At 29.7% G+C, this 26629-nt stretch overlaps 3 protein-coding genes across 3 annotated transcripts in view; 1 reads left to right on the top strand and 2 right to left on the bottom strand.

The window, feature by feature from the left end:
* Positions 1–14846: 14846 nt before the first annotated feature.
* LOC119676200 (pancreatic triacylglycerol lipase-like) lies at positions 14847–15941 on the bottom strand. The gene is made up of 3 exons (XM_038087435.1): positions 15896–15941; positions 15691–15838; positions 14847–15611 (listed from the first exon to the last, which is right to left on the bottom strand). The coding sequence occupies exons 1-3, from the start codon at positions 15939–15941 to the stop codon at positions 14894–14896; spliced, it is 912 nt and encodes a 303-aa protein (XP_037943363.1). The 3' UTR covers positions 14847–14893.
* A 5524-nt stretch (positions 15942–21465) lies between these two features.
* On the bottom strand, positions 21466–22490 carry LOC119678866. Its single transcript, XM_038090943.1, has 3 exons — positions 22405–22490; positions 22124–22342; positions 21466–22057 (listed from the first exon to the last, which is right to left on the bottom strand). The coding sequence occupies exons 2-3, from the start codon at positions 22238–22240 to the stop codon at positions 21599–21601; spliced, it is 576 nt and encodes a 191-aa protein (XP_037946871.1). The 5' UTR covers positions 22241–22342; positions 22405–22490; the 3' UTR covers positions 21466–21598.
* Positions 22491–25298: 2808 nt separating this feature from the next.
* The window catches only part of LOC119676199 (phosphatidylinositide phosphatase SAC2-like), a 21031-nt gene continuing 19700 nt past the window's right edge, over positions 25299–26629 (top strand). The window contains exon 1 of the mRNA XM_038087434.1: positions 25299–25356. Coding sequence (XP_037943362.1) covers positions 25299–25356 — 58 coding nt within the window. The remainder of the gene's footprint in view (positions 25357–26629) is intronic.

Here is a 26629-nt window from a genome sequence, read left to right as displayed (position 1 = left end):
GACATAATTAAAACGTAATTTTGTTCCGCCTTTCCTTTTTTATTTTACATACAAATTCGACACACTTTCTCACATATGTTGCTTCTCTGCTCCTCTCCCATCCAATACGGATATGGAATATTCCAAGTGAAATCGAAACCGCACAAATATGCCGCCGTGACTAAAGTTACACCCAATTTAGTGTCGAATTACAAATTAAAATTTCCAACGCGCTTCACAGTGTTAACATTTTAATCAGTCCTTAAGTTGACTCCTGCGGCAAGTAGTGTGAGAAAGGATTTTCAGCTTTGTTTGTCATCTTTTAATCTGTGCCTTGCATTATCTTGCCACGATAGACACTTTTCTTGCGTGAGCACACCTTTTATTTATGGGTCAATGCGATGTCAAGCGAATTTCGAAAGGGTGTTGATTGTCACAGCTCTCGGCATACCGAAATACTCATGGAAGTTCATGGAAATTCAATTTTGAACTGCAGTTGAGAAGGATTTTAAAGTTTCTTTGTGCATGTGAGTGTTGTTGACATTTCGATGATGGATTTTTTTGTTTTAATTTCAGATTCCAGCACCATAACGTTGCCATCACCAAATCAACTCATTTGGAGCGTGAATCTTTTTGTATTCCAGTTGAAAAAAAAACAATTCTAAGAACTTTGAAATCAACTGAAACAGATTTCGGCTACGAATTTGAATTGATTTTTTTAGGGGTTGATGATTTATTTATTGAATTTGTAATTTTTTAAATATCTAAAATTTTTAAATTATTACATTTGGGCGTGAGCTAAATTTGTCTTAAAAAGTGTCAGCACGCATCTCGTTTGAAACGGAAGGCATGGCTTTTATGATTAATCACCGGTAATTAAGGTGATTAATTGCCTTATTAGTGTAAAAGTTCTACTTTTAGTTGACATTTTATTAGGGATTAGCAGTGCATTTAGTTCTGGTGATTTAGAAAATTTATGGTTTCACTGGTATTAATTGCGTTATGCGTGAAAGATGATGTGATAAAACAATGTATTACTAGTATGTGGAAACACGTATATGTGGCAGCTATTTATTGAAAAACAAAGTTTTTGAATTTTTTATGTTTGTAATTAGTGTTTGCTTTTATAGAGTTCATTGAATTATGATTATATCCAGGTTTGGGAGTTTATGAGTTCATGCAAACTAAACTCAATTAAATAATATATGTATGTAGAATAAATGTATTTATTGAGTTATATAAATTATTTCAAACCCAGCTAGAACTACAAAATTTATTAACCTGAGTATAATCGAAATTAATAATATAAGGTCCTTTGTAACATGCCATTAACTACTGTGCAGCAATTCAAAAAAATTGCAGATCACAGAGTTCTAGCTATCGATATTTGTGGTCTCTGTACCAAAATGAATTGGAAGAATTCTCAAGCGGTCACCTATTTAGCAGATGCTCAGTTCTAGTCAAAAACAGACTTACAATTTTTGAAAAAATTTTCCTTGAAATCACTGAAAAACTATCAAAAGCTAATATGGAAAGCCTCACAAAGTTTTGAAAGAAAATTGAGTAAAAAAAATGAATATACGTCTAGATTCTTTAATCAGGAAGACACTTCTAGATTCGTAACCTTTATATAACTAGTAAATTAGTAGATTATTACAAGGGAGAATATCTTATAATAACTGCTTTGTTCTCACCGGACTTATAGGCGAATCTGACACAGAATTTCACTTTTAAGAAAAGCTATTGAATAACATTCGGGCCTAATTAACATTTAAAACTTATTTCGTAGTTTTATTTAAAAACAACTTTACTGCATATACTAAAATAGTTAATTATTCCAAATTTTATTAAATAAGTTAAGTTTACTTTACATATGTTATGATTTTAGCAGCTAAATTCTAAATAAAAGAGACGTACAGGTCTAATAAACTACTCAGTAATAACAAACCTATTCTAATATTCTTTTTTATTATTTTTTTTAAAAAGTATTTAATAGAAAAGTAAAATTATATGTTTTCGTTATTGCCGGAACTCTCAGGTTCCATTTATTTAATGCAATGCATCAATCTAACTTAATTTTAGAATTTGAATATATATTTTATTTACTATATATATTATACATTTTTTTCATATTTCTATGCATCCTAAGATAATAAGAAGCATCCTATAAATAATATGGGATAATAGATGTTTTAAAATGAGATTTAGAAACGACATATTAATAATCGTTAATAATAATAAGCCTCCTATTAATAATATGGGATAATATGGTATATGTTTTAAAATGAGATTTAGAAACGACATATTACCTACATATGAACCATGTAATTGTTTTTTGTAGGGTTGGAAATGGATATAAGACTGCTAAATTGAGCTCTCACTGGTAATCGAAACAAGAATGATAAACTATCTTTGACATCTTGTAACAATTGGTTCATTAAATACTTCATGTTATCACCTGGTCTCCGTAGAGAATGATAAAATAATCATGACAAACAAATCGTTATAGAGGACTGTTGAGTGTTTGTGTTATGACCTGTATTAAAAAAATCATTTATATGTGTTCGTTTTTTACTATAAAACTAAATTTTCAAGCAAATTGAAAAAAAAATATATATATAATATAATGTGATATTGTTATTACATGCGTATTGTAAAATCATTGTAGCAATAATTCAATAGGTTTATTAAAAAGAACAATTCAAATATATTAAGGTTTACTACAACCTAAGATAGAATAAATTGCAATTAAAGAAAAAACACTAAAGTATTTGAGAATAAATATTTTACCGATGCTTGCATTGGAGAATTAAATTTGTTTTCAAGATTCTCGAATGTACAGGAAAGAAATTTTCAGTATGGACACATTTTTTCGTTCTTATTAAACTACAATTACTTTAACTTTGAGTAACTGTAATTGAATATAATAGTCTTCTAACAATAAACATATCTGATAGCTAAGCAGCTTTACTTGGTCTAAATTCTGTCAGAACTCATATGGCTATGCTTAAAAACTGACTATCGGCTCTATATAATAGAACAAAACAATTGAATTACTTCTTAATATGTTATAGACATGTATACTATGAAATAGGCAAAGGGGCTTCGTTAAACGTCTTGTTCAGCCTGCGGTGAGGAAGGAGTTAGAATATTTTCAAGGTAAGGCTTGCCTGTAGTAAGAAGCAACTAAAATCCCTGCACTATTCCCGACACTATTTGGAGTGTAAATGGCAGCGAGTGAGATTCATTTGCGACACCTGATCGGAGATATATACCTAGTACTACGGAGGTCAGTGCCCTAAACTTATGTGGGTAGATTGATTGTATTTTACTTTTATTGGGCGTGGAGCTACACACAGGGTGCTGTGATCCAAAGATCAGAAGAGATTGGATGGGTTTCGCTTCTTACCAGGAGTAAGTTATGTCAAACACATAACTTAAATTAGTGCCATGGAAATTCCATGGAATTTCCAATAGGGTATTTATTAGCACATCATCTTGATATGTATGTTTTTAAAATATCGAATTTGAAGTAAGTTAAATAAATCTGAGTTCTTTTATACTCTTATGAAGGCGTAGGTTGTGGAAACAAGCTGGTACGGGAAGAAATATAAGAAATATTGGGTAAGCTGTTAAGTTTAAGGATAAAAGTAAGGATAAAAGATTCTTTCAATCAAACGAGGCAGATTCAATGAGATTCTGTGCACTGCGCAGAGACAAAATATTAATTGGGATTCTGACAGGATGTTGAAGGGTTAGGTATCATTTCAATAAAATGATTATTTGAAAGACCAATATATTTACTTAAATTACTTTTAGAAAATATATTCACTTTGGCACGTAATTAACTTAAGAGATATATAATATATAAAAGTATATTTTCTTAAATGTATAATTTTTAATATAGTTCAAATAGAATTCAATATAAATTGCGAAATCTAAGGTGTACACAATTTAAAGTTTTCGTATTCCCTGATCCAATATTTATTTTCCTGTAACAATTACTTTTTATACTTTAATTGTAACTGAATAACATTCATGGTCTCATTTTGCGTTAAAGAATTTTTGCGAAATTATAAAAAACATATTTTTTATTCCTCAAAGACCTCTCAAGCCAATGCTATATACGGGTATTACAAATTGAGTTAAGACGCCCACTATTTGCGTACTCATCCAAGTTATTGCAAAACGGCAGCAAAGGCAAATATTATGAGGAAAAAGAAATCATAACGAAAATTATTTAAGGAATCACTAACTGTGATTTTATCCAACGAAATGTCTCCCTCAATTGCGTACCGGTAGCCAACAATTTAAGGGTTGCATTTTTATACCCAAGTACAGGCATGACTTCTACGCCCATTTTAGGTAGCATTTCACCACCTTCATCCAAAACAATAAATGAAATATAAAAAAAGAACAAAAAGTGTGGATTTCACTACCGAAAATGGTATTTTTCATTATTAACCGCAATAATGTGGTTATTATTATGATTATTATGACGATTGTTTTGTGTTGATACCTCAACCTGCGATCTACTATATCGGTCTGCCGTTGCCGGTATTCGGTCGATGATTGCGTTGATTCATGCCCGTTAGAATTCCTCTGGGATTTGGGAATTCATGTTGCAATCTCTGTGCGTTCTGCCTTTTTAGTGGGTTTTTCTTTTTTATTTTTCAGTTTTGTTGATGTTTGGCTTTTGGTCTTTTGGGATTCTACTAATTTTAAATGTCGAAATTGCCAACATAATGAAATAATATCGGATAAAATATGAGCGAACCGTTCGTTAGTGTTTTTAACTATGATTTCATAAAAACTGTACACACATTAACTACTGGAACCAGCAGAAAATCTCTGCTTTCATTTGTGATTAAAAGTAATTTCGGTTGCGGCCAAGTCGGTAAATAACGCCAGGCACTTTTGTAATCATAATAATAAAAACGGTCCAAAGTGGGGGTAATTGCAATTTAATTTTACAAAGTGGACATTTGCTATTTTTACAATTTTACAAACATATCTCGATCTATTGTTCCTGAAGTTTTGACAATAATTTTTGTTATTGTTTCCGATGTTGTTTATTTGACTTTTAAAACTCTAAGATTAATAAAAAATATTAAGAGACTTTTATTTATTCATTTTTTTACATATTTTTTTTTGTTTTTGGCAATTAATTTATTTTGGTAGACAGTTTAAAATTGAGATAGAAACCTTTTTTAAAATTATGTCTAAAGTTTTTATCGGAAGTTAGAAAAGAAATTAACACAACACTGCCGCCCAGTGAAGCTGAGCACTATGACCATAACAGATCTATTGTTCTACAAGTAACTTCATTCGAAAACATTATTTTAAAACTAAAAAGGTTTGGGTTACCGGTTATTGAAGTATACTTTAAATGAAACTAATTGGAATTCACTAACAAAACGTTTGGAGATTAGAGTAATCTTTTTATATGATCCTGTTTATCCACTATTTTGAAATCTAAGTGACCTTTGAATTGGTTGTAGTTTAGATATCGTTTCCACTGAATTGTAAGAGTGTCTAAAATATTTTCACTTTGGTATTAATTGAATCTATATTATTTTTATTACATCAAATAAATATATGTTAACAAATCAAAACTAAAAGAAAACGCCTGCATATACTATTTACACTAATGATAAAGAGTAAAAATATAATATAAAAATAATGGTCGATGCAGGATATTTGTATTTTCCAAGGTGTGTCAGATTCAGATTAAAATATTACAAATAAAAAAGTTCTTTATACAATAAGTTAAATCTGAAGTATCAGTTTATCTTCTTCTATATCGAAATCTAAGCTGATCGATTTCCTTTTTGCCACATATCATTTTTCTATAGCAGATACTTAAATTTTAAATTAGAAGTGAATACAATGAAAAATAAAATATTATTTCTGAAACAATACATATCCGGTTTATATGCGAGTTATATCTAAAACTAAAACGATCAATTTTGTTATAAAAGTGTGTTCTATAAATGATGTTTAAGTTCCAAATTTTAAATAAGTCAGTAAAAATAAAAATATTATAAAAATTTTTGTTGTTGTAGTTCACTACTGTTCGATAAAAACTTCTATATTGAAAACAATAGTTCATATTAAAAATTAGTGTTATTTTTGTTCAAACGGTCATTAAAAATAAAAGTAAATTTTATAATAAAAAAGGGTTTCTAACAAAACCCTGTGTTTATTTCGGAAGTTAGAGTAAAATTTTTATGGCATCTATATCCAAATCTAATATGAATATAAATATATTTCACACTAAACTTTATTCGAATATCTTTAAAAACGGAGAAAACACACATCCCATTGTTTAGTTTAGATGATAACTATAAAATATCATAGTCTAATCGGACAAATAAATAAGATTAATTTACAAAAACTATACTTGCAAAGTTTTATTTGAATAGCTTAAAAAATGACAGATTAGAATGAACTGAAACAGATAAACGGGACAGATGTGAACAGGGTTAAACGAACTTAACTCGTCCAGCTGATCAAGAATATAAATACTTTATGAGCTCTACTACATTTTTAAAGCCATATATGCTGTGAAAATCTCCAACTTTTTTAACATTTTTTGTGAAATCGGTATTAAAAAAATGATCATTTTATTTATTTAATTAAAAATAAACCACAAAACATATAAGTACATAATCTTAGGAGAGAAGATCTCATAAGCACATCATACGATAAAAAATGCTTCGAAAATCAATATACAATTTACTATTAAAATTAAAAGAATACATTTAAAAAGTAATCAGTCGATCATTTGTTAACTTCTGAGATCAAAGAAATTTTGAGAATTTGAATTTATCTAGCAAGCGTGGGTTTTGATTTGCATTGGTTCTTAGATTCGTAAACATAAATAAGTTAATCATTATTTATGGATATGATGAAAATGATCTTTGACAAGTTATTGTAAGGGATTATTAAAAACAGATCCCTACTTCTATCGAGGATTTATTGCTCCGAAACAAATCGGAAGTTTATCCAGATTAACTTGTAAGACTTATTCTAGAGATAGCGAAATATTTTCTGAAAGCATGGCTATGTCAGTATCCGTCCTAATGCACATTGAAACGTTATTAATTAATGCAGTTAAAATTTTCTCAGATAACAAATTAATGTTTATTATTAATGTTTATTATTAGATTAATTTTAAATTTTTATCTGACACTCAAATCCCTAATATTAAATTCTATATTAAATGTATTTATTACTTAAATTAGATTTAATAATTCAAGATTTAAAAAATAATCTATTTATCAATGATATATGGTATTTTCTTTTGAATGCAAGATTTTTAAAATGTGAACATATGTATATAATGTCCATGTTCAAATATTTGTACAAGACCATAAACCAATCCGCAGTCCAAATACCCTTTCACATATTTAAATACTTATAATTATATTTGCTGTTTACAAACACTTAATAGAATAACAAAAAATCATTTTAGAATCTACATATTGACATCAATTAGAAAAAATCAAGTTGACGTTCGGTAAACATTGTAATTTGGAATAAATATGTTCGAAATTGTGTAACCACCTCCCCTACGGCGCTAATCACCGACAACAATAATTTACTCGATGTCTCTGCATTGTTAGCTGCTCTTATACCTAATGAAATATCCTTGTTTTTTGTTTTTATTCCCTTCTCGATAGAAAAAAAACAAAGCTACTGCTCAACCCTCAGATTTTTGAGGCTCGCTTATATATTTGTGCCGATTCTTGCCAGAGGTCATCACATTATAATGTAGTTTTTTACTATTTAAAAATTTCAATCCAGGCAATAAGTGTTGTGTGTGAGTTAGAGGAAACTTCTTTAATGCTATAAAACAATGAATACACTGAAAAAATATAAATAAAATTTGAATAAAATTTTTTTTAAAAGTTATTACAACAGAATATATATGAATATTAAATTATTATTAATATTTTTTTGAGTTAGTTGAGGATTAGTTGAGTTCCAATAATTTAAAATTGTATGGAATATGAGAGACTAGCAAAAGTTGACTTAGTTGATGTTATTTGCGTAACTTAAGTAAAAATTTCCATTAAAAAGATTAGTTCAGGATTTAAATATATATTCAAGTAACTTTATCTAAATAGGAATGTTTAAAAATACTCCAGACAAAAAAACTCTGAAATATATAGTAATGACTCTAATTTTGCTATATTAGTACCAACTGAATATAGGATTCCAATGGTTTTTTATAGCGTATCCCAAACTTTTTCATGGCCCGCATAAGAATATTTGTAACTTTCTCGCCTCCCCTAGCATATTAGCAAACTGAAACAAGTACTAGTTATGATTTTTTTTATTCTATGGCATAGATAATGATTATGCACATATTTTTTGCTTATCAGTTAGTATGCACTGTTAGTTAGTATTAGATAGTATAAATTAATTAATATCTAATATCGAATTTTAACAAGTTCTTATATGTATGTTACACATTATATATATCTATTTTGATGAAACTAACATGTACAAATTTTTGTTAATTATGGGGTATACGTCGCAGATTGGTAAACACTAACCCGTACGATCTAGAATGTGTCTTAGTTTGTTGTCTTAAGAAGTGAATAATCAATATCTAGAATATGTAAGCATAGCGTACTTGCTTACATAATTATGAACGCTGAGATATTAGACTTGGGGTGTTAGATTGTCTGATTTAATATATATATTAATTATAATAAAAAAATCAACACAGTTTTATGTTGAAATTTAATTTGTAGGTAGGAATTTGGTTAATTTTGCGGATATAGTGGGCATGCATAATATGTATATGGCAAGATTTTGACTAACTCTTAAGATTCAAAAGATTAACAATGGTCGTAATGTTCGGCTTTAACGGCAACCAAGAATCTCACATAATTCTAATTCTAATACACTAAATTAATTGTGACTTTAATTTAGCCACACGGCAAAGGGGTAAGAATATTTCCAAGGTCAAGTTCGTAAGAGGATAGTAAAATCCAATAGACCTCATACGATACTATTTGGAGTATACATGGTAATGTATGAGTTTCTTTTGCGCCACCCGACTAAAGGTATAAATCTTGTATCATGGGGTTCGGGAACACAGCTTCGGCTGTTATGGTTGGCCCCTTTATTTTGGTGTAGATAAAGGAGCCGAATATAGTGGTGACTGTTATTGAAACCTAAAATTTTGATGGGATTATGGTGGTAGCTGTAGTTAAAACTCAAAGTAACTCGGATAGAATGACTTTATTTATTACAACAAAATTTTATAAAAATTTTTTCTAGTGTATTTAATGTTTATCATGACATTCCAAAAGCATTTAAAAACTAAAAGGCAAATTAGGTAACCAGCCCAATAATTTGATTTAAAATGCAGCACCTTTTTCGCAGCATAGGAAGAATCCCTTGACAATTCAATCTCTTCGTGTAGAACCGTCAGAGTGCAGAGCATAAAAGCAAGGGTGATAATTTAATATAAACAGTACCAGTGCCTTTAATGCGTTTATGTGATTGTTTGTTAGTTGAATTCAATGTGTCATATTGATATAAAATACCATACATCTGTAAACAGATATGGACTATTCGCGATGATACTGAGAGTATTTATCATATCAGTTTGCTTTTAACATCCGCGCATAAAAAGTGTTGCTTCAGCTAATTTCATAAATTACTCGCATCCTTCCACTGCAGAGCACAATGACGCAAGTAGATTCAAATTAACATTATTTTCCATTGCGTGTTAGCTGAGGTACTTAAACGGCCTCAGGACCAAAGCGAATGAGCTCAATTTAGGATCGAAGCTCATGTTTTCATTATGCAAACGAGCACGGGTAATAATTTAAAAATTTCCACACCCAAACGAACATTTAAATGAGCAGTTGGCAAATTGGGTGGGTATCAAATCAAATCAAATCAGATCCTTTGATAGTAGCGAGCACTAATAATCTACTGGGAGTTGCTATTGTGCATTGAGAATCATTTGAACTGTTAAAATAAAAAAATTCAAAATTAAATGATGTGGCAAATTCAAATTTTTCATAAATTCTAAACAAAATATTTCAAAATAATTGGCACAACTAACGTACAAAGCGACACAAATGTGCATAAATTAAGTGCAACGAATGATGTGCCTGGTGTCATGGAGAATGTCCTTCAGAGGTGTCTTTGGTGCAAATATTAACGAATTTGTTGATTTTAAATTTGTCAAAGGATACTTAAAACACTATTTTTACAATGGTTTCTGTATTCTTGCATTTCTTGTCTGAGCTAAAAAATATATTTGATTTATATTTTCTTGTATTTTTTTTTGTTTTGTGCGATAGTTTAATGCAATCACACCCTTTTTGAACAAAAAGAATGTTTTAATGTGATTTTATGTGCTTCGGGAATTTAATCCTTTTTCATTACCAACACAGATGTTTGCTTGAGTGACAACTGAAGTGTTTGCCTACTCTCAAATTGTTTGTTTGTTTGTTCGCTGTAATTGTTGAGGCTTTCTTATCGATTTCATGGATTAGAAAAGTCATCCACGTCTTGGCTTGAATCAATTAGAAATAATATACTCCTGATTGAATTTTTTAAAATACCATTTCGGTTGTTTACATTTACAAATACTACATTGCAATAACGTGAAAAAAAACCACAAATTGAATAATATTTATATACAATGCAAGTGGCTTTGGTTTAAAAGTATGAAAAATACTTTTTTTTAAACAAATTTTGCCAAAAAACCAAAATCCAATAGATGTTTTTTTCCCGCTTCACCAGAGGTCTGAGTCTACAGTGCTATAATATCCGTTCACGTTCATTCTTCAGCACTTACACACTTTATTTAAAATTTCAGTGATATGTTTTCTCACATAAAATTAAGTTATATACCAAATATTAAAGTGGTTGAGAGTGTGAGCATACATGCTAAATTGATTTTAGTCACTGTTCTCTATATGTTGACACATAGCTTTCATATGGAACCCACTACAATCATCCGTCCGAAGTGGAATAATACGTCTAGCGAAACAATTCTCAAGGGGTTATGAGATTATGCGTAGAGCTTGGAACCAACCATATAAAACTCCACTTTAATGAAACCGAAGAAGAAGCCCGCTACTCGACGCATCCATGGTTTACTTCCCACCTAATACCTGACAATAACAAAAGAAATATTTAAAAATAAAGGATAAGAAGAAAGAATAAGAATAAAAGATGAAAAGTCTATTTTTCAGAATTGTGTGTGAGGAGGCCTTTTTTAGTGCCTCCTTTACTGCGTAAGTGTCTAATTGCTTGTTTTGTTATCATACACTCGGATATGAAATTTTTTGTTTAGAATTGTATGGCTTTAAGCCAAGCTTCTTGGCTTATAGGCTTTCATTGTGCGATGCCTTCATTTTGACGGACATAGGTATCTGCAAAGAATCTATGTAGTTGTTTTCTTTTCTTCTTTATTACTTCTGCCGTCTTTACAGATATCCAATATTTTGGCATAGATGTCTATTAGCCAATAATCTATATGCTTTATCGACAGTTTCGGCATTTTGTTCCTAACACTGCTTGAAAAGATTTTCATAATTGATAAGTAATAGCTTCGCCATATTGGATTTTCTTTGTAGGTTTTTGCTTAAGTTCTGCTAATCATAAGAAATACTATTTATTTTTTTTATTATATTTTAAGCACCTCTTAATAGCATCAATGATTTCTTTGTTACGCATGCTTCTGATATTAGTCTAGCTAATTTATTCAAAATTTAAATTTCTCGTATTTTCCGGTGGCCTGAAAATTATATCAATAATTTTGTTAATTCGTTATTTATTGATATCAGTTGAGATTTGCGTGGTTAACTTAGTTAGTTTTGCCTGGTACTAATGTTAGACATCACGGAAATAGTGACTCTATTGTAGGAGAAGATCTAAATCTATTGATTGCATAGATCGTTTTCTGAACTTAATTGATCTGCCTCATTGATTTCTGTTCATTAATTCATTTCTGTTATTTATTCTATAGAAAATCACTTGGTTTTTATAATCATATAGTTTTAATTAAAGGCTTTAAGTAAAATATTTGAATTTTTATTTAAAATCACAAAAAAATCTACATATACTAAAATAATTTAGTATTCAAATACTAAAGTTCTTCGGACTATGTCCACAGTATCCACACTCCTATTTTTATTTTTAATTTTGCTGCGCTTTAGCTTCAAAGTTTTCCAAACAAATTTTTTTACTGTTTCGGGAATATAAATTGAAGTTTTATCAGTGCATGTGTCAAATCTCGTTTAAATTAATGAGTTTCATCATTGTTTTGCGAGTTGCGATAGTTTTCAAAATTTATGACTTTGAAATTGGAAAAACCACTAAAAAATTGCAATTTTTTAGACGCATTTTTTCCAACAAAAATTACTGAAAAGCATACACGAGAGCAAACAATATGAGTCCACTAATGTTTCAAATAGTGTTGAGGCTTCATAGCTAATAATTTATTAAATGATTAAATAATTAATTAAAATAAGTTTATTTAATTCAAAAGAAAATTAACATACACAAATGACTATAAATCATTACTCTATAAATTTTACTTGATTCTACTATAAATATATAGTTTTTTATCTATGTGGTTAACTATTTTCTGGTTGTGTATGTAAACTTAAATAAAATCCCTGAGATTTTGGTCAACTCAGGTGTGAAGTACATCACTCAAGTGTTTTCCATGGAATATCATGCTGGATGTTTTTGAGGTGATTTTGGTGATTTATTGACATGTAATTGGCAATAGCTCAGCCATTACTAGACGTGTAGTTCTAATGAAAGCGTCAAGAATGTTTAAGGACTATCCACACAAAAAAAAGTTTACTGTTAACGAATCGCACACTCTTTCTCGACAATTCACCTCACCCAAATCCAAATTCACATGTTTACGAAATATCTTGACCAACGAAACTAAAAGAAGATATATTTTATGGCTTGTTTGCTGTAACAAATTGCTGAAACAACATATTGTCTATATCTATACTTTCAGATAAAAAAAGAATAAATTACCATTTGGCTGTAGTAATAAAATGTATTTGTGTTTGTTATATAGAAGTATGAACTATCAGAATTCCAGATCAAATGTCATACTAAAAAGTTAGATTTTGTGGACGCAATAGTCTTTCGGCAGTTACTTGTAGACTATCACTGAATCAGTCAATTTGGTACAAAAAATTATCATTTAAACGCTGTCCAAGCAACCAATTAATGTATTTGTAGAACATCTACGTGATTCATACTGAAAAATGGCAAATCTAATACTAAATATATTAGTATAACTGGAATGGCAGTCTGCTGCCAAAATAGAACCACAAAAAAACTAATACGTATCGTCTGTCTAAATAGAAGCTGTCGTCTACATCAGTATTAATAGAATTAATATCCAGCACTTATTCTCATAGACATATTTGGGGTTATTTTATTCATTACAAATAATATAATACAAATACATATTATATTATAGAGATATGAATATACTTAAATAAAATTTAATTTTTGAAAATCATAATTGAAATAAGATAATATGAGCAGGAAAATCAAGAGAATGTTGTAACATTTAGGGACAGAGTAAAGAGTAATCGTCATCTTAGTACGATCTTAGTATCATCTGATATATAATAATAAGGCATTAATATAATAATATATGATTAAAGTTTGGTATTCATATGAAAGCCTTTAATAAAAATATATGAGTTATGAATTCAATCAAATTCTTAACCACTTTCAAATCCTTGTAAAGCGGCATTGAGTTATAAGCCGGGTGTTCAGATGACATTACTGTTTAATTGTTTGATAAAATGTGCTCTTAATTGGAATACTCTTGAAGGCATACATTTATTTAAAACTTAATACCTCCTATTTGAAAGATGTTGTTGTAAGTTATTCTACGGTTACCATTAATTACTATTATTAAAGATACCATTAATTACTATAAAAACCACTTTTCAATCATTTATTCAAATCTTAAGATATTCGTCAAGTAAAAACCTTTCTACCGAATTCTAATATTTGTCCAAGGATTTCATAATTTCAAGACTTTATTACTAGAGATAACCAGAAAACTGAAATGTAAATATTAGTTAAGGTAATTTCATTGTGATTGTGCATTTAACCAAAGTCCAGTGCAATAATAATTTAACTTAACTGCTATTTCATAGATGAAGCTTATCATTAAGGGAGTATGGCCTTTAATAATATTTAGTATTAAGAGTGTATTGAAATAAACTGTACAGTACTAAAATTTAGTGTACTGTTTTATATTTTTGCTAAAAAAAAACACTATGTGAACAAAATCCTTTTAGTGTTATGTTTTCTACATCGAAGTTAAAACACTATCTTTTTGAAAGATCTTCTAACGAGAACACTAAAAATTTTATATGAGATGTTAGTAGCAGTACACTTTTATAATATTCCGGACATGTCTCTTGAATTTTTAGGGTACTATTTGATATATTTCTGACACGAGCAGTGCATTAAGATAATAAAATATTAATTTTCATTCACTGGTAATTAGTAGTTATAAGACTACTCTAATATTGATCGCCACATGGTTATGCTTCTACTGAATAGCGATCATATTTTTTATATATTATCAAATGCAAATATATCAAGTTATGGAAGCTAGATAAGGTGATTCTTATTCTTTAGAAAATATTTGGTCCAGTTTTATTTAATTTAATTATTAGATGAAGTTTTCTCAGAATTGTTGTTTTATGTAAGAAATTCTAAAACACCACATATTGCTTCTTGATTGTTTCCTTTTATTAACTGTTGGTAACAATTTGTATAATTTAGTTACAAATAATTTTAATAAAAATTGCAGTACAAAATATGTATTTATATAAAAGTTTTAATGTACATGTGTACGGATTCACGTAGTTGATTAAATATCACCATCCGTTACTGCTAAATTATATAAACCTTCAACATGATTAATGACTAATGGATCACCGATTTTTGCAGTAACTGACAATTCAGTGCATCCATTTTGTTCTAAAATATTTTTAAATGATTCACATTTATAATATGGTCCAAGTAGTTTACCAACGATTGCTGCTGCATAAAATCTTGGTGCGCCTTCATGGGAGCAATAATCTTTGACAACTATAATACCATCATCGCAACCTGGTAGTTCTCTACCATAGTTAGCATAAAATGATACATCGCCAACAGGCTGCAATGTTCCTCTAATGGTTGAAACGTGTAAGGTTTCAACGTAATTGGCATCAGTTTTTTCCAAATGAGTTCCAGGTACTGCATAATCATAACCAATGCTTGCAGGATCCAGTCCAACAATACCAGCTATTTTTCCACGTTTCACGAACTTTCCAACAAATCCTGACACATGCGCGCCTAAACTATGTCCAATAATTACGGATTCATTAAAATTAAGTTCGAATAATTCATTTAAGTCGTCTACAAATTTTGCAACTTCCTCTCCTATTTTTGGTACTAATTGAACTGCTTTAGGATAAGTGGTGTTTGAGAAATACGTCCAATCAACTTCAATGAAGTTATAGTCTCCTAAAGATAAATACGCATCTCGTACTACATAAGTATTTCTCTTATCAAAATTTGGGATATAACCATGTATCAAAATTCTGAAAGAAAATATATCATCATCATTAATGATACACAAAAATATATATAATTTTTTAAGGAAGAATGAAATTAACTTACTTTGTCTGGAGTCTTGTATTGTAGTTGGACTCTCTAATGGAAAAATAATCATATAGTCTTAAAATTTGTGGATCTTTTGGATTCTTATTGGTATACAGTTTGAATAGTATATGCTGTATGAACTCCGATTCAGGGATCAAAGCAGATGCTAATTAAAAAAGGTTAAAGTTTAGCTTGTAAAAATATATTTTTTAAATTTTCTTACCTAATAACGCAAATTGTATGCAAATATAAACTCCGAATAGATTCATGGTAAAATATTTTTATTGTTTAAATGAACAAAATGGGTACTATTTATATGAAAACTTTTAAGTGCTTTACTCTAATCAGTTGGTAATTAGTTAATTTTTACATACTCATTATTATTAAAATATGCACTAATGAAGATAATTTATGTATAATAATTAAATAATTGTCTTATATTGATAATTATAATGACTTTAGTACATTCGTAATGGTATATTTTATCAGTAGAAAGGAAGGTTCTGTCAAAAAGTTAATTTGATTTAAATTAATTACATTTAAAGTATTTAAGAATAGCTGTAAGAGTTAAGAATAGAGTTAACGATTTTTTGAAATTAGTAATAATTTTAAATTTTGTTGATGTGAGCTTTATGTGAATTTTGAGTAATGGAAATGTAATGAGTTTAGAATTCCATCACTCAATTAACAATAATATTAGTTCTTTATCAAACAACCAAGTATTAACTCATTATTTCATATAATATTCTAGCTATAACACTTTGCTTAATCGATTAGGTATTTATTTGAAGGTTAAATTAGATTGATATGATGTGTACTTTTATAATTGTCAGTTCTTCCACTCAGAGACATCTATTGACCATTGTGAAGCCCTCAAAGCTACCTGGATGAGGCGAGTTGCACTAATTGTTGTTATCTCTTCCTGTTGTCTTTGGTTAACAATTTACTCTTTTAATTAAAGCTAAAAACCATAAAAGGAACAGTTTTTAAGACATTGAAGTCATTCCGCATGCAGTCAGGGAGTCGGTATGAAGTCTAATTTGTATACCTCCCGAGTAGAATATGCTCCTGTTCTACTACTCATTTTTGTGACTGATAACTCAGAGTAACCAGTCACAGAATGCAACCACCACCTTCTGTTGTAGAGTAGGGTGTAGGAATTAAGTTTGGAAGTCCAGATTTAGTCAGTAGCATATTACAAATCAGTCTTGTAATAACGTTGAACCTCTACATTTATTTGGTTGCGTATTTGGTTGCTTTCCATTTCCTAGTTTTTATAAAAGTTTATTGTTACAATACTTTCATACAATATTTAATTTGAGTAAGTTCAACTTTTATGACCTAGGTAAAGTTCATTAATCTTTTTATTAAGTATCGCTTAATAATTATTTATATATAAATGAAAACTTTTTTTACGTGTTTTATATATGTATATAAAAATAATGTCTGTCTATGGCTATTTGTATTCATAGAATCTATTTATTTGTTTAACTCTTGCTTTTTTAATGTCAAAAAATGTTTCTTTAATTCAGATATTATAGTATAATTACCAATAATAGTACTTGATTATTATATCCTTTAAACTATTATAAATAAAAGACAAGTTTTTAATAGATTAAGCGATATCGGTCTCTTTATCAATGCATATGTCAGTAAATATTTCTATATTTTTGTTGCAAAGCTAGTCCTCAATTTTCGACCTAATTAAATGACAGTTTACATAGCTTTTAAGTAGATGTAAGACTGAAGCTTCCATATCGCCAATAATACGAAATATTGGTTACGACTGAATTCTTGAATAACTTATATTATTGTATATACATTTGATATAAGAATATTGTTTAGAGATATTGTTAGAGAATGGTTCTGTGCAAAGTAAAATCAATGTAGGCATAATTTTAAACATCTTTGGCAAATAAATATTAGCTGGATCGAAGTTTTCTTTTTCGATTCTATTATTTAAATAAATACAAAAATTCATTTATAAGAGTTACTTAAGAATATATTTGATCAGTAGGAAACTTAATTTAATACGTTTATATAACTGAACGGTGATTGGCCATACTCGATACATAAATTTTGGAAATCTATAAGAAAAAATATTAACTCAAATTTCTTATACATATATAAGTGTATTATCAAATAGTATTTACGTTTGCAATGTTGGCTATGTAAAATTTTTGAAGAGAGTTAACCAAGGTATACTTTAAAATGTAGAAATTTCATATTTGCCATCATTGTTGCAAAGGAGTTCTGCTTCAACAGCTTCATCCAAAACAATTTGTACTTGCTCCTCAATATTGTCCTCAGCAACCTTATATATCACAGATATTTGTAAGATTTCAAAGTTATCTAGTTATTTACTTTTTACTTACCCCAAACCTAACCGCAACAAACTCGGTTATTTCATCTGCATCTAGAGGTTCTGGTATGGCATTTAGAACGTCTATTATAACTTTACGAATTTTTTGTTTGAATGATAGATGCAAACTCATTTTGTAATTTATTTTTACAAAATTTTCGTTCAGTAAAATTTATAACTAACGTTTAAAAAAATTAAAAATACAAGTTTTTTTCATACAAAAATTTTACGTTTTCGACTTGCTGTGATAAAAAAATAAAACAAACTAATGTTGCCAAGTTTTGACAACTCTTACTTCTTGATTCTTCTTTTTCTTGAGTTAGTGCTATTACGCACTTTTACTCTATAATGGCTGGGGAGCTTATCTCTGCCACACACTAGGCTTTAACTAGGCTAACAAAAAAAATCATATCATTTATTTGTCTTTTAGTTGATGACGGACCTTAAATCAGCATTTCTTCCTGAGAGTCCAGAAGTGGACTTGAGGATTGTTAGGGCGGGGTTAATTAGCGTATCAACTTTAGTGAATAATTTTAGAGTTCTGTCTCTGATATATTTTTTCACTGAGTCAATTCTAAGATCTCTATGTATGTCTTTTGATCTAATATACCATGGAATCTTAAACAGTTTTCCTAAAGCCAGGTTTTGAGTTATCTGTAATTGCTTTAAGGTAGTATTTCAGGCGGCTTTGCTATATGTAACACATCCGTACAGTAGTGCAGGTCTAATTACTTGCGTATAAAGTAACTTTCTGTTTTTAAAGTTGAAGTGATAATTATTAAATAGCGGCTTTAATAAATGCAGAATCTTAGACCAGCTATTCCGTTTGTATTTCAAATGTTTAAGCCAATTGAACCGTTTGTCAAAAGTGACCCCCAGATATTTTATGTTATCCTCCCACTGTATCTCCGTGTCGCAAACACTCACTCTTGGAGGATGCTGTCTTCTTTTTCGAGTTATAAATATAGCCTTGGTTTCGTCATTATTAATTTTAATCTTCCATTTTTGGAAGTATTCCACCATAAGGTCTATATTTCCCTGTAAAGTGTTGCTTACATTTATGGCATCCCGATCCGAGTAGATCAAGCACGTGTCGTCTGCGTAAAGCGCCATTGACGTGGGACTTAAGGTGGGGATGTCTGCCGTATATACATTAAACAATGTGGGAGACAAAGGCGACCCTTGAAGTACACCTGCTACTATTGATCGGGCGGATGAAAGAGTGCTGTTAATTTTAGTATGGAAGGACCTTTCTTGCAGGAATCTACCAATGATTTTAGTCAAACCACTAGGGATCGCAAAACGGGCCAATTTGACTATTAGACCATCATGCCAGACCTTGTCAAATGCTTTGGCTATGTCAAATATAATCATCCCGGTGGACTCCCGTTTACTTAGAGCGGTTTGTATCAGCTGCGCAGTTCTGGCTAGTTGTAGTTCCGTGGAGAGATTATCCCTAAACCCGAATTGCTCGTCAGGAAGTATATTTAGGGCATTCACCGCTGTTTTAAGCCTAGTCAGGATTACTCGTTCTGCCAATTTCCCCATAGTTGGGAGCAGACTGATAGGACGCCAGTTCTGTGGAAATGAAGGATTCTTATCCGGTTTAGGAAACACTATGACTAAGGACATCTTCTAGGCCTTTGGAAATTCGCCAAGCCTAAACATGATGCATTGGATTGCGTCTTCTGGAAGATTACGTAGATTACCCATATGAAATTATGAAAGTTTTGATTTAAGACAAATAATTATATGCTATAGATGTCTAAACTTGTACAAAATTTTTTCGATTTATGGCCAAAGTGAAGGAAATAACAATATGTCAGTTCAAATTTAGTCATGAGAGCCAAGATTGTCTGTGTCTCGTCACTTAGACAAAACGGTGTTGTTCAGTAATAAATGTTAACATTTGTGTCTTTTAGTAGCAAATGATTACAATTTGTGTGACACTCTCTATAATATGCCATTCGTCATAACCCAAAAGGGCTAATTTTAACGAGTCCATGACACTCTGCATGGCCCTTAATACGCTAAAAATTTAGTAATTTTTGAGAAATTACTCATAAGTGGATTTATGTGCCTTATCACACAACAGTGTTGTTAAGGAATAATGTAAAAACCTACGCCTATTACGAGTGAATGTGTGTATTTTTATATGAATATTTATGTATATTCACATAAATAAAAAATATCTCTTAAATTCAAGAACAAGAAAACATACCAAAATGGTAGTAAAATGAGAATATTGTTAAAAATGATATAACTCTCGATCTATCGTAACTTAAAGTCATGACTAAAAACAGCGCAAAATGTTCTGTAGAACATGGTATTAAAAAAATTATATATTGTGTTGTTTTTGATCAATATTAAATACAAATATTTTGTACCCTTGTGGAAACCAATCATTATCATAATTGAAAAAAATTCTCAATTTCGAGCCCAGTTAACATATCCAAGAGAAAGCTCTAGTGGGTAAGAACTGAATGCCATCTCCAATCAACAGGAGATCGTCATTACAGTTGCATAAGCGAATTTCGGAGACACCGACAAGTTTTGAATCCAATATAACTCCAGTAGCAGTATCTGCAGTAGAACAACCGAAGAGCAAGACAACCAAGCAAGTGCAGGCCATTCATCAAACGAAGACATCCTACGAGATGGTCAAGCAGAATGGTGAGTGGAAAAAGATAAGAGATGAAACATAAAAATCGAACCACATCGGCAAATGCAACCGCCAAAAAAGTTGCAGGACTATTTGATGGGGGAGGAACTGTGATTCGATCATGGCAACACTGCATGAATGATAAAAAGGAAAATTCGTGTTTCCGTAGTTGTGATTATGATGCGTAAGAGTGCCACGCAGTGTAAATATAAATACATAATATTAATTGTAACGTTATATCTATTATATCAATAAAGAACTTAAAAACTTAATCTTAAAAAATTTCATAGTTTAGACATCTGTGTGACTCAATTATTTCAGTGTTAGAACTTAATCTACATTTGAATATAATACATTGTAAATTACAATATTAATATAATAAAAGGATTCATTGATATAAAGAGATATAATGATTTTTTATGGTGTTTATATATAGTAGTTTTTATATATACAATATTAAGCTATTTATTTCAATACTTTAATATGAACATATAATGTTATGTTATAAATTAAAATAATATATTTATTGAATAAGGGAATATAATTTTAATTAATTTTAAAGAAAGTTCTTAGATATTAATAAAGGTATATTAAAAGGATAAACAATTTGATTAATAACAGCGAAAATAAAAAATCAAGATGACTGTTAGTTCGATATTTTTTTTAAGCATACTTAATAACCTTTCGAAATCATTCTTAGTTCATACAGATTTAAATTTTGGGTATTATAATAAATAAAAACAATCTAATTTCATGGAGCATATCATCTTTAAATATACATATTTATTAACAGATGCCAATAAGACATAAAATTAACATAAAATTTTTATTGTAAAAAATTGAACACTAAGCCAATGTACAGAAAAAGGAATTTTAACCTCCAATTTTCTAAACAACCAAATCTAATGCTCTGTTGAATCAGTCTGGTTATTTTCGCTAGAAGTTGTTTCAGCTGATGAAATAGTCTGATTTTCATCATCACATGAAGATCCCAAATAATATTCAGTTGAAACGGTAGAATCAGTTTCACTACTGACTGCACCTCCTGTCTCTGCATAATACCTTTCACATTCTTGCAATTCTTGTCTTAAATATGCGTTACGTCTATTCATGCGTTCGGTGAACACATCATTGGCCCCATCCTTCTTAGTGCGCTTTTTCGGGGTGTCCGTGTTAGTTATAAACTTAATAAAATGTGCACGGTCGAGCAACTTTTCGTTTTCCTCTGCTTCAAGCTTAAACCAGTCATGCTCAGGAGTATCATCCCCCCCACTTTCATAATCAATAGATTCGCCGTCACTGCCATAATGATCAGTAATATTACTTTGTACTAAGTTTCTGTATTGGTTTAGTTGAGCTCGCTAAAATATTTTATGAAAAATTATAAAATATTCATATTGAAACAATATTGAAATAAAATAACTTACGGCTGAACTCAAGAGAGAGAAACCATCCAAATTTTCATTAGATCCATTACGACCATTACGACCAGTACGATCAGTACGACCAGTATGATTAGTACGACCAGTACGTGGGAAAGGCATTTTACAATCTTATACGGTCCTAAAACAAATTAATGAAAGAAAAACGCAATAGGTGCTCAATCAGCACTAATCGTCTGAAAGATTTCTAGGACAGGTACTTAACTGTAAATATTTAATATTAATTATTTAATTCTTTTCTTTTTGAAAATTAATGTTATTTACACGCAAGTCAAGTCTACTGTAAAACAATTACAATGAAGTTTTACTCTTGACGTTTATTTTTACAACAAAATTTGGAACTGATGGTAGAGAAAATATTTTTTAAATGTTTTGAAATACACAAATCATTTTTAAGTTAATTTAAATAATTGATGACACACTATGTTTTTTTAACTGCTTTTAACTGCTTTTTAACTTAAACTAGTACAAGTGTAAGAGAAAAATAGTCTAATAGATAGAAGATTGATAATCATACGAAAACAGTTATCATTGCGTTCCACAGAGAAAACCTCATTACTTGCTCTTTTGGATTCTTTATAGTGACTTAGTGTGATTCTAGGGTTTTTCTGGAAGGGGGTCAGATTTCGAAAAAAAACGTTAGTATTTTGTTAGTAAATAAAATCTATTAGTTAGTAATTTAAAACTAACATTTTAGTTTTAAGAACAAAATTTTAAATATATTATATTAAAGTTAAAACATCTAACTCCCTTATAGAATTAGAATCTATAGAATTCATTTTAAAAACAGAGAAAACCTCATTACTTGCTCTTTTGGATTCTTTATAGTGACTTAGTGTGATATTCTAGCGTTCTTCTGGAAGGGGGTCAACTTTCGAAAAATCACGTTATTATTTTGTTAGTAAATAAAATCTATTAGTTAGTAATTTAAAACTAACATTTTAGTTTTAAGAACAATATTTTAAATATATTATATTAAAGTTAAAACATCTAACTCCCTTATAGAATTAGAATCTATAGAATTCTTTTTAAAAACAATATTTTTCAATCGTCAGGCAAATGCTGTTAATAACCTTATATTATTATTACATATATATATATATATTAAATATTTTAAATATACGCAACTATTTTTTTAAATCAAAAATTAAAAAAAAATATTTATGTGTAGATAGATAGATTCGTAGAGTTGGTTAATAAATGAAATAGAAGTATAAACTTATCGTTAACAGCTTTTAATAGTAGTGCGGGTAGTGTATATTTCTTTCTCTACTTCTTCTATTTATATATTCTTTCAACAGAGTATAAGTGATCAATTGTAAAGTCAACTTATTTCTACACAATATTTGAAACGGTGTTTGAACTATCCATACTATTATGAGCTACTTCTACAAGTACATTCCAATCGCTCTTTTACCTGTTCAAACTCGAACCGAAGACATTTGTTTTCTTCCTCAATAGTAATTTTCTTTAATTTTGTCCTGAATATTATTATTTTTTTCTAGTTTTGTTGTTAAATATCAGATTTCAGTGATATCAGTAAAATGCTCTGGTACGTACAGTTGACATTTTTTGATTGTGAACAGATGTTTAAAACTTAAATATTTAAGAAACTTAAAACTTTAAATTTGTATAAAAAAATTTGTATAAAATAAATAAATAAATAAATAATTTAATTCTTATAGAGAGTGTATAACTATTTCACAAAAATTTAAATGGATTTTTTTAGCTATTCCTATTCAGTCTTTTGTAAAATAATGAATTAATGACATTTCTAATTTCTTCAATCATTTTCTGTACAAGTTTTTTCTGATACTTCCTTATTACCAATAACTCTTCGCGACCAAGATTGTATATCTATTGAGAAATTGTTTTTTTTTTATAAGCAGCCAAAGCTTTTATAAGGTTATTAGTTTGAGTAATTCGGTCTTTATTAGCGTCTTTCTTTTTAACAACTTATGTCCTTTAATAAGTTCATTTCAATTGATTAAACTGATTATCGAATCTTATAAAATCTTCTGGATACTGGTTTTTACTGGTTAATACTGTTTTCAACTATTGGTGATGCTATCAGTGAGGAATTGTTTCCGTCAAGGCTTCCAAAATTTCCGGAACATTTGGGTCCTAATTTTAACGCAAGGTTATACCACTTTCTTAAAGACATTTTTAAGTTGCACCAATGATTAACTATATTACAAAACTTTAGCTGTGCTATTTTAACTCTTCCTCATCATCTTTTTGTAAAACAGTTGGTCACTAGTGTTTGTATCTTCTTCGAAGAAACATGTTGTCTACGAGTTTCTCCCATTTTTCACATTATCGAATGATAATAATTTGATTAGTCTATAGACAGCTATATATCAAGTTTTTTCAATTTTCCTGTTTACAATATTAGATATTGACACAATCGTACTAAGTAATAATTTAATGACTTCAACTTAGATCTGGATGCTAATAATAGATATATAGCATTGATCTATTAACATCATTTAGTATTAAAGTAATGAATATTGTCATACCAGTAAAATAATATATCCTCAAAAAAAAAAAAAATTCAAACATAATTGAATCTACCTTTAAGTCCTCTGGGTTAATATTTTTTTGCTGTCTTATTTTTAGATTGCATATAAAAATAGAAAATAAAAATAATTTTCTTTTGCCATAATTTCCATGTTAAAAATTTTCTCTTTATATATTCGCATATAGATTTTTTGCATTCCACTGAAATAATTTTAACAAAATTGGAAAGATCGCTTAGGGCAATTAAAAATTATCAAACAAAAGTTTTGAACTTTATGAGCTGTTGAAGTGTGTGCTTGTAGATAAATTCTTCCGCATCGATATCAAAATTTCCGACTGATGACAGGCCATAACTGAAAAGTAAGGATGCGATTGGGGTAGCACTTGTGGCACATTTGCCATAAAATTCACAGAATTGAAGTGTGAAATGAGGAGTTAAGTAGACATAAATACCACATCCATGACAGAGCATTAGCCCGGCATTTAAGCAAGAGCATACATCAATACGCAGGCTTCACGACTTCATATACACATGAGGCATAAATACGGAGATTCACTTTTCAAACTTTTACAGATGCGTCCTACAGTAATGAGTTGAGCGGAATTTAATTAAAATTTTTATGACGCTTAAGTGTTGATAATGGCATGGAAAAAAGCTTCCAACTTCTTTACTGGCGCTGCTGTTGTGGCGTCTTGCGGTATGATGCTTCACTTTCACGTCCCCAGCTCTGTATCCACCTTTGCCTCATTATTTCGTTGTTCATTGAAGTTATTAAAATTACCACGGCATATAATTAGCTGACAGTTTGTCAACATTAAGAAATTTTGTTCTCATTGCGCTCTGAGGCATTTTTCGAGGAAATCATGTTTGTTTGCCAAATTGGCGGTTGATAAATCAATCATTAAATTTATGTCCTCTTCTTTGCGGCTGAAAAACTTTTATGCTGGAAGCTGTTTATTGTTAATACTGTTACTCGATGATAATTAAGTGAGTTCAATTTAGAGTAGGGAATTATAAAGTGCAGAATTTTATTACACAGCACTTTTTGACAATTATATGAAGTATTAACTAATGAAATTTGCAAAATGGAATGAAGTGGGATATAAAGTTATTAAATGTTAATTTTAAATTTTAACGTTATTAATATTTCATATTATAATGTTCTTCATTTGACAGCTTTTTACGTGTTAACTTGTCATTAAGAATGTGTAGATAGGAGAGTTAAGTATTGGGATTTAAAGATTACTTCATCCTAATATTATAAACTATGGTGATTACACATTCATTTCGACTTTAAAAGAACCAAGTTTTGTATGCAACTGACCACCAAACATTAATGTAGTGGCGTCATCCCTGTACTGAAATGTCTGGCCTTATGATACTCGTACTCACGTAAAATTTTATTCCATACTATAATTAAGTGTTTATAATGAACATTAACTAGATCTCATCTTAAATTATTCTTACGTTTATCCACCGTACTCACCGTTTGACCCTACAGGAGTTGTTACTGCTTAATAATACAATACTTTAATTATTCTTTAAAATCTTTACATAGAAACGTATTATCAGAAACTAACTCTTGCGACTGTCTGAATCATGCAAACCTGCGTTTCTCAATTACTGCCTTACTTGTTTTCTAGCCATTTGATTGCATTCTATCCACTTGGAATCTGCATCTGTTATAATTAATTGCTATCGCTTTAAAAGTGGTCCAAAAAAATCAAACAGCACTCTACTTTAAGTTTTGTCTGCTAGTTCCACACCCATAATTCCTGCATAGATGGATCTGTGTGTACTTTAAGACATGGAACACAACCCTAAACTATGTTTTCAAATCCTCATTCAGTTGCAGATAATATATAATTCCTGCATAGATTGATCTGTGTGTGTTTTGAAACGTGACTCACAACACTGATCTAACCTAGCTAAATTTTCATTCTGTTTTGACCATCAAGAACATTCCCATA

Source organism: Teleopsis dalmanni, chromosome 2 (assembly GCF_002237135.1).
Source record: "Teleopsis dalmanni isolate 2A chromosome 2, ASM223713v2, whole genome shotgun sequence".
Classification (NCBI taxonomy): Eukaryota; Metazoa; Arthropoda; class Insecta; order Diptera; family Diopsidae; genus Teleopsis; species Teleopsis dalmanni.
The sequence above is the reverse complement of the archived record's forward strand: the minus strand, read 5'-3'. Positions and strand labels throughout refer to the sequence as shown.

Excerpts from the sequence above, each read along its gene's own strand:
- LOC119676200 (XM_038087435.1), bottom strand. The coding sequence starts at position 15,941 with ATGAATCTATTCGGAGTTTATATTTGCATACAATTTGCGTTATTAG. Across the intron at positions 15,839-15,895 it reads CATACAATTTGCGTTATTAG|CATCTGCTTTGATCCCTGAA; the intron begins GTAAGAAAATTT and ends TTTTTTAATTAG. Across the intron at positions 15,612-15,690 it reads AATACAAGACTCCAGACAAA|AATTTTGATACATGGTTATA; the intron begins GTAAGTTAATTT and ends ATTTTCTTTCAG.
- LOC119678866 (XM_038090943.1), bottom strand. The coding sequence starts at position 22,240 with ATGCCTTTCCCACGTACTGGTCGTACTAATCATACTGGTCGTACTGAT. Across the intron at positions 22,058-22,123 it reads TCTCTCTCTTGAGTTCAGCC|CGAGCTCAACTAAACCAATA; the intron begins GTAAGTTATTTT and ends AAAATATTTTAG.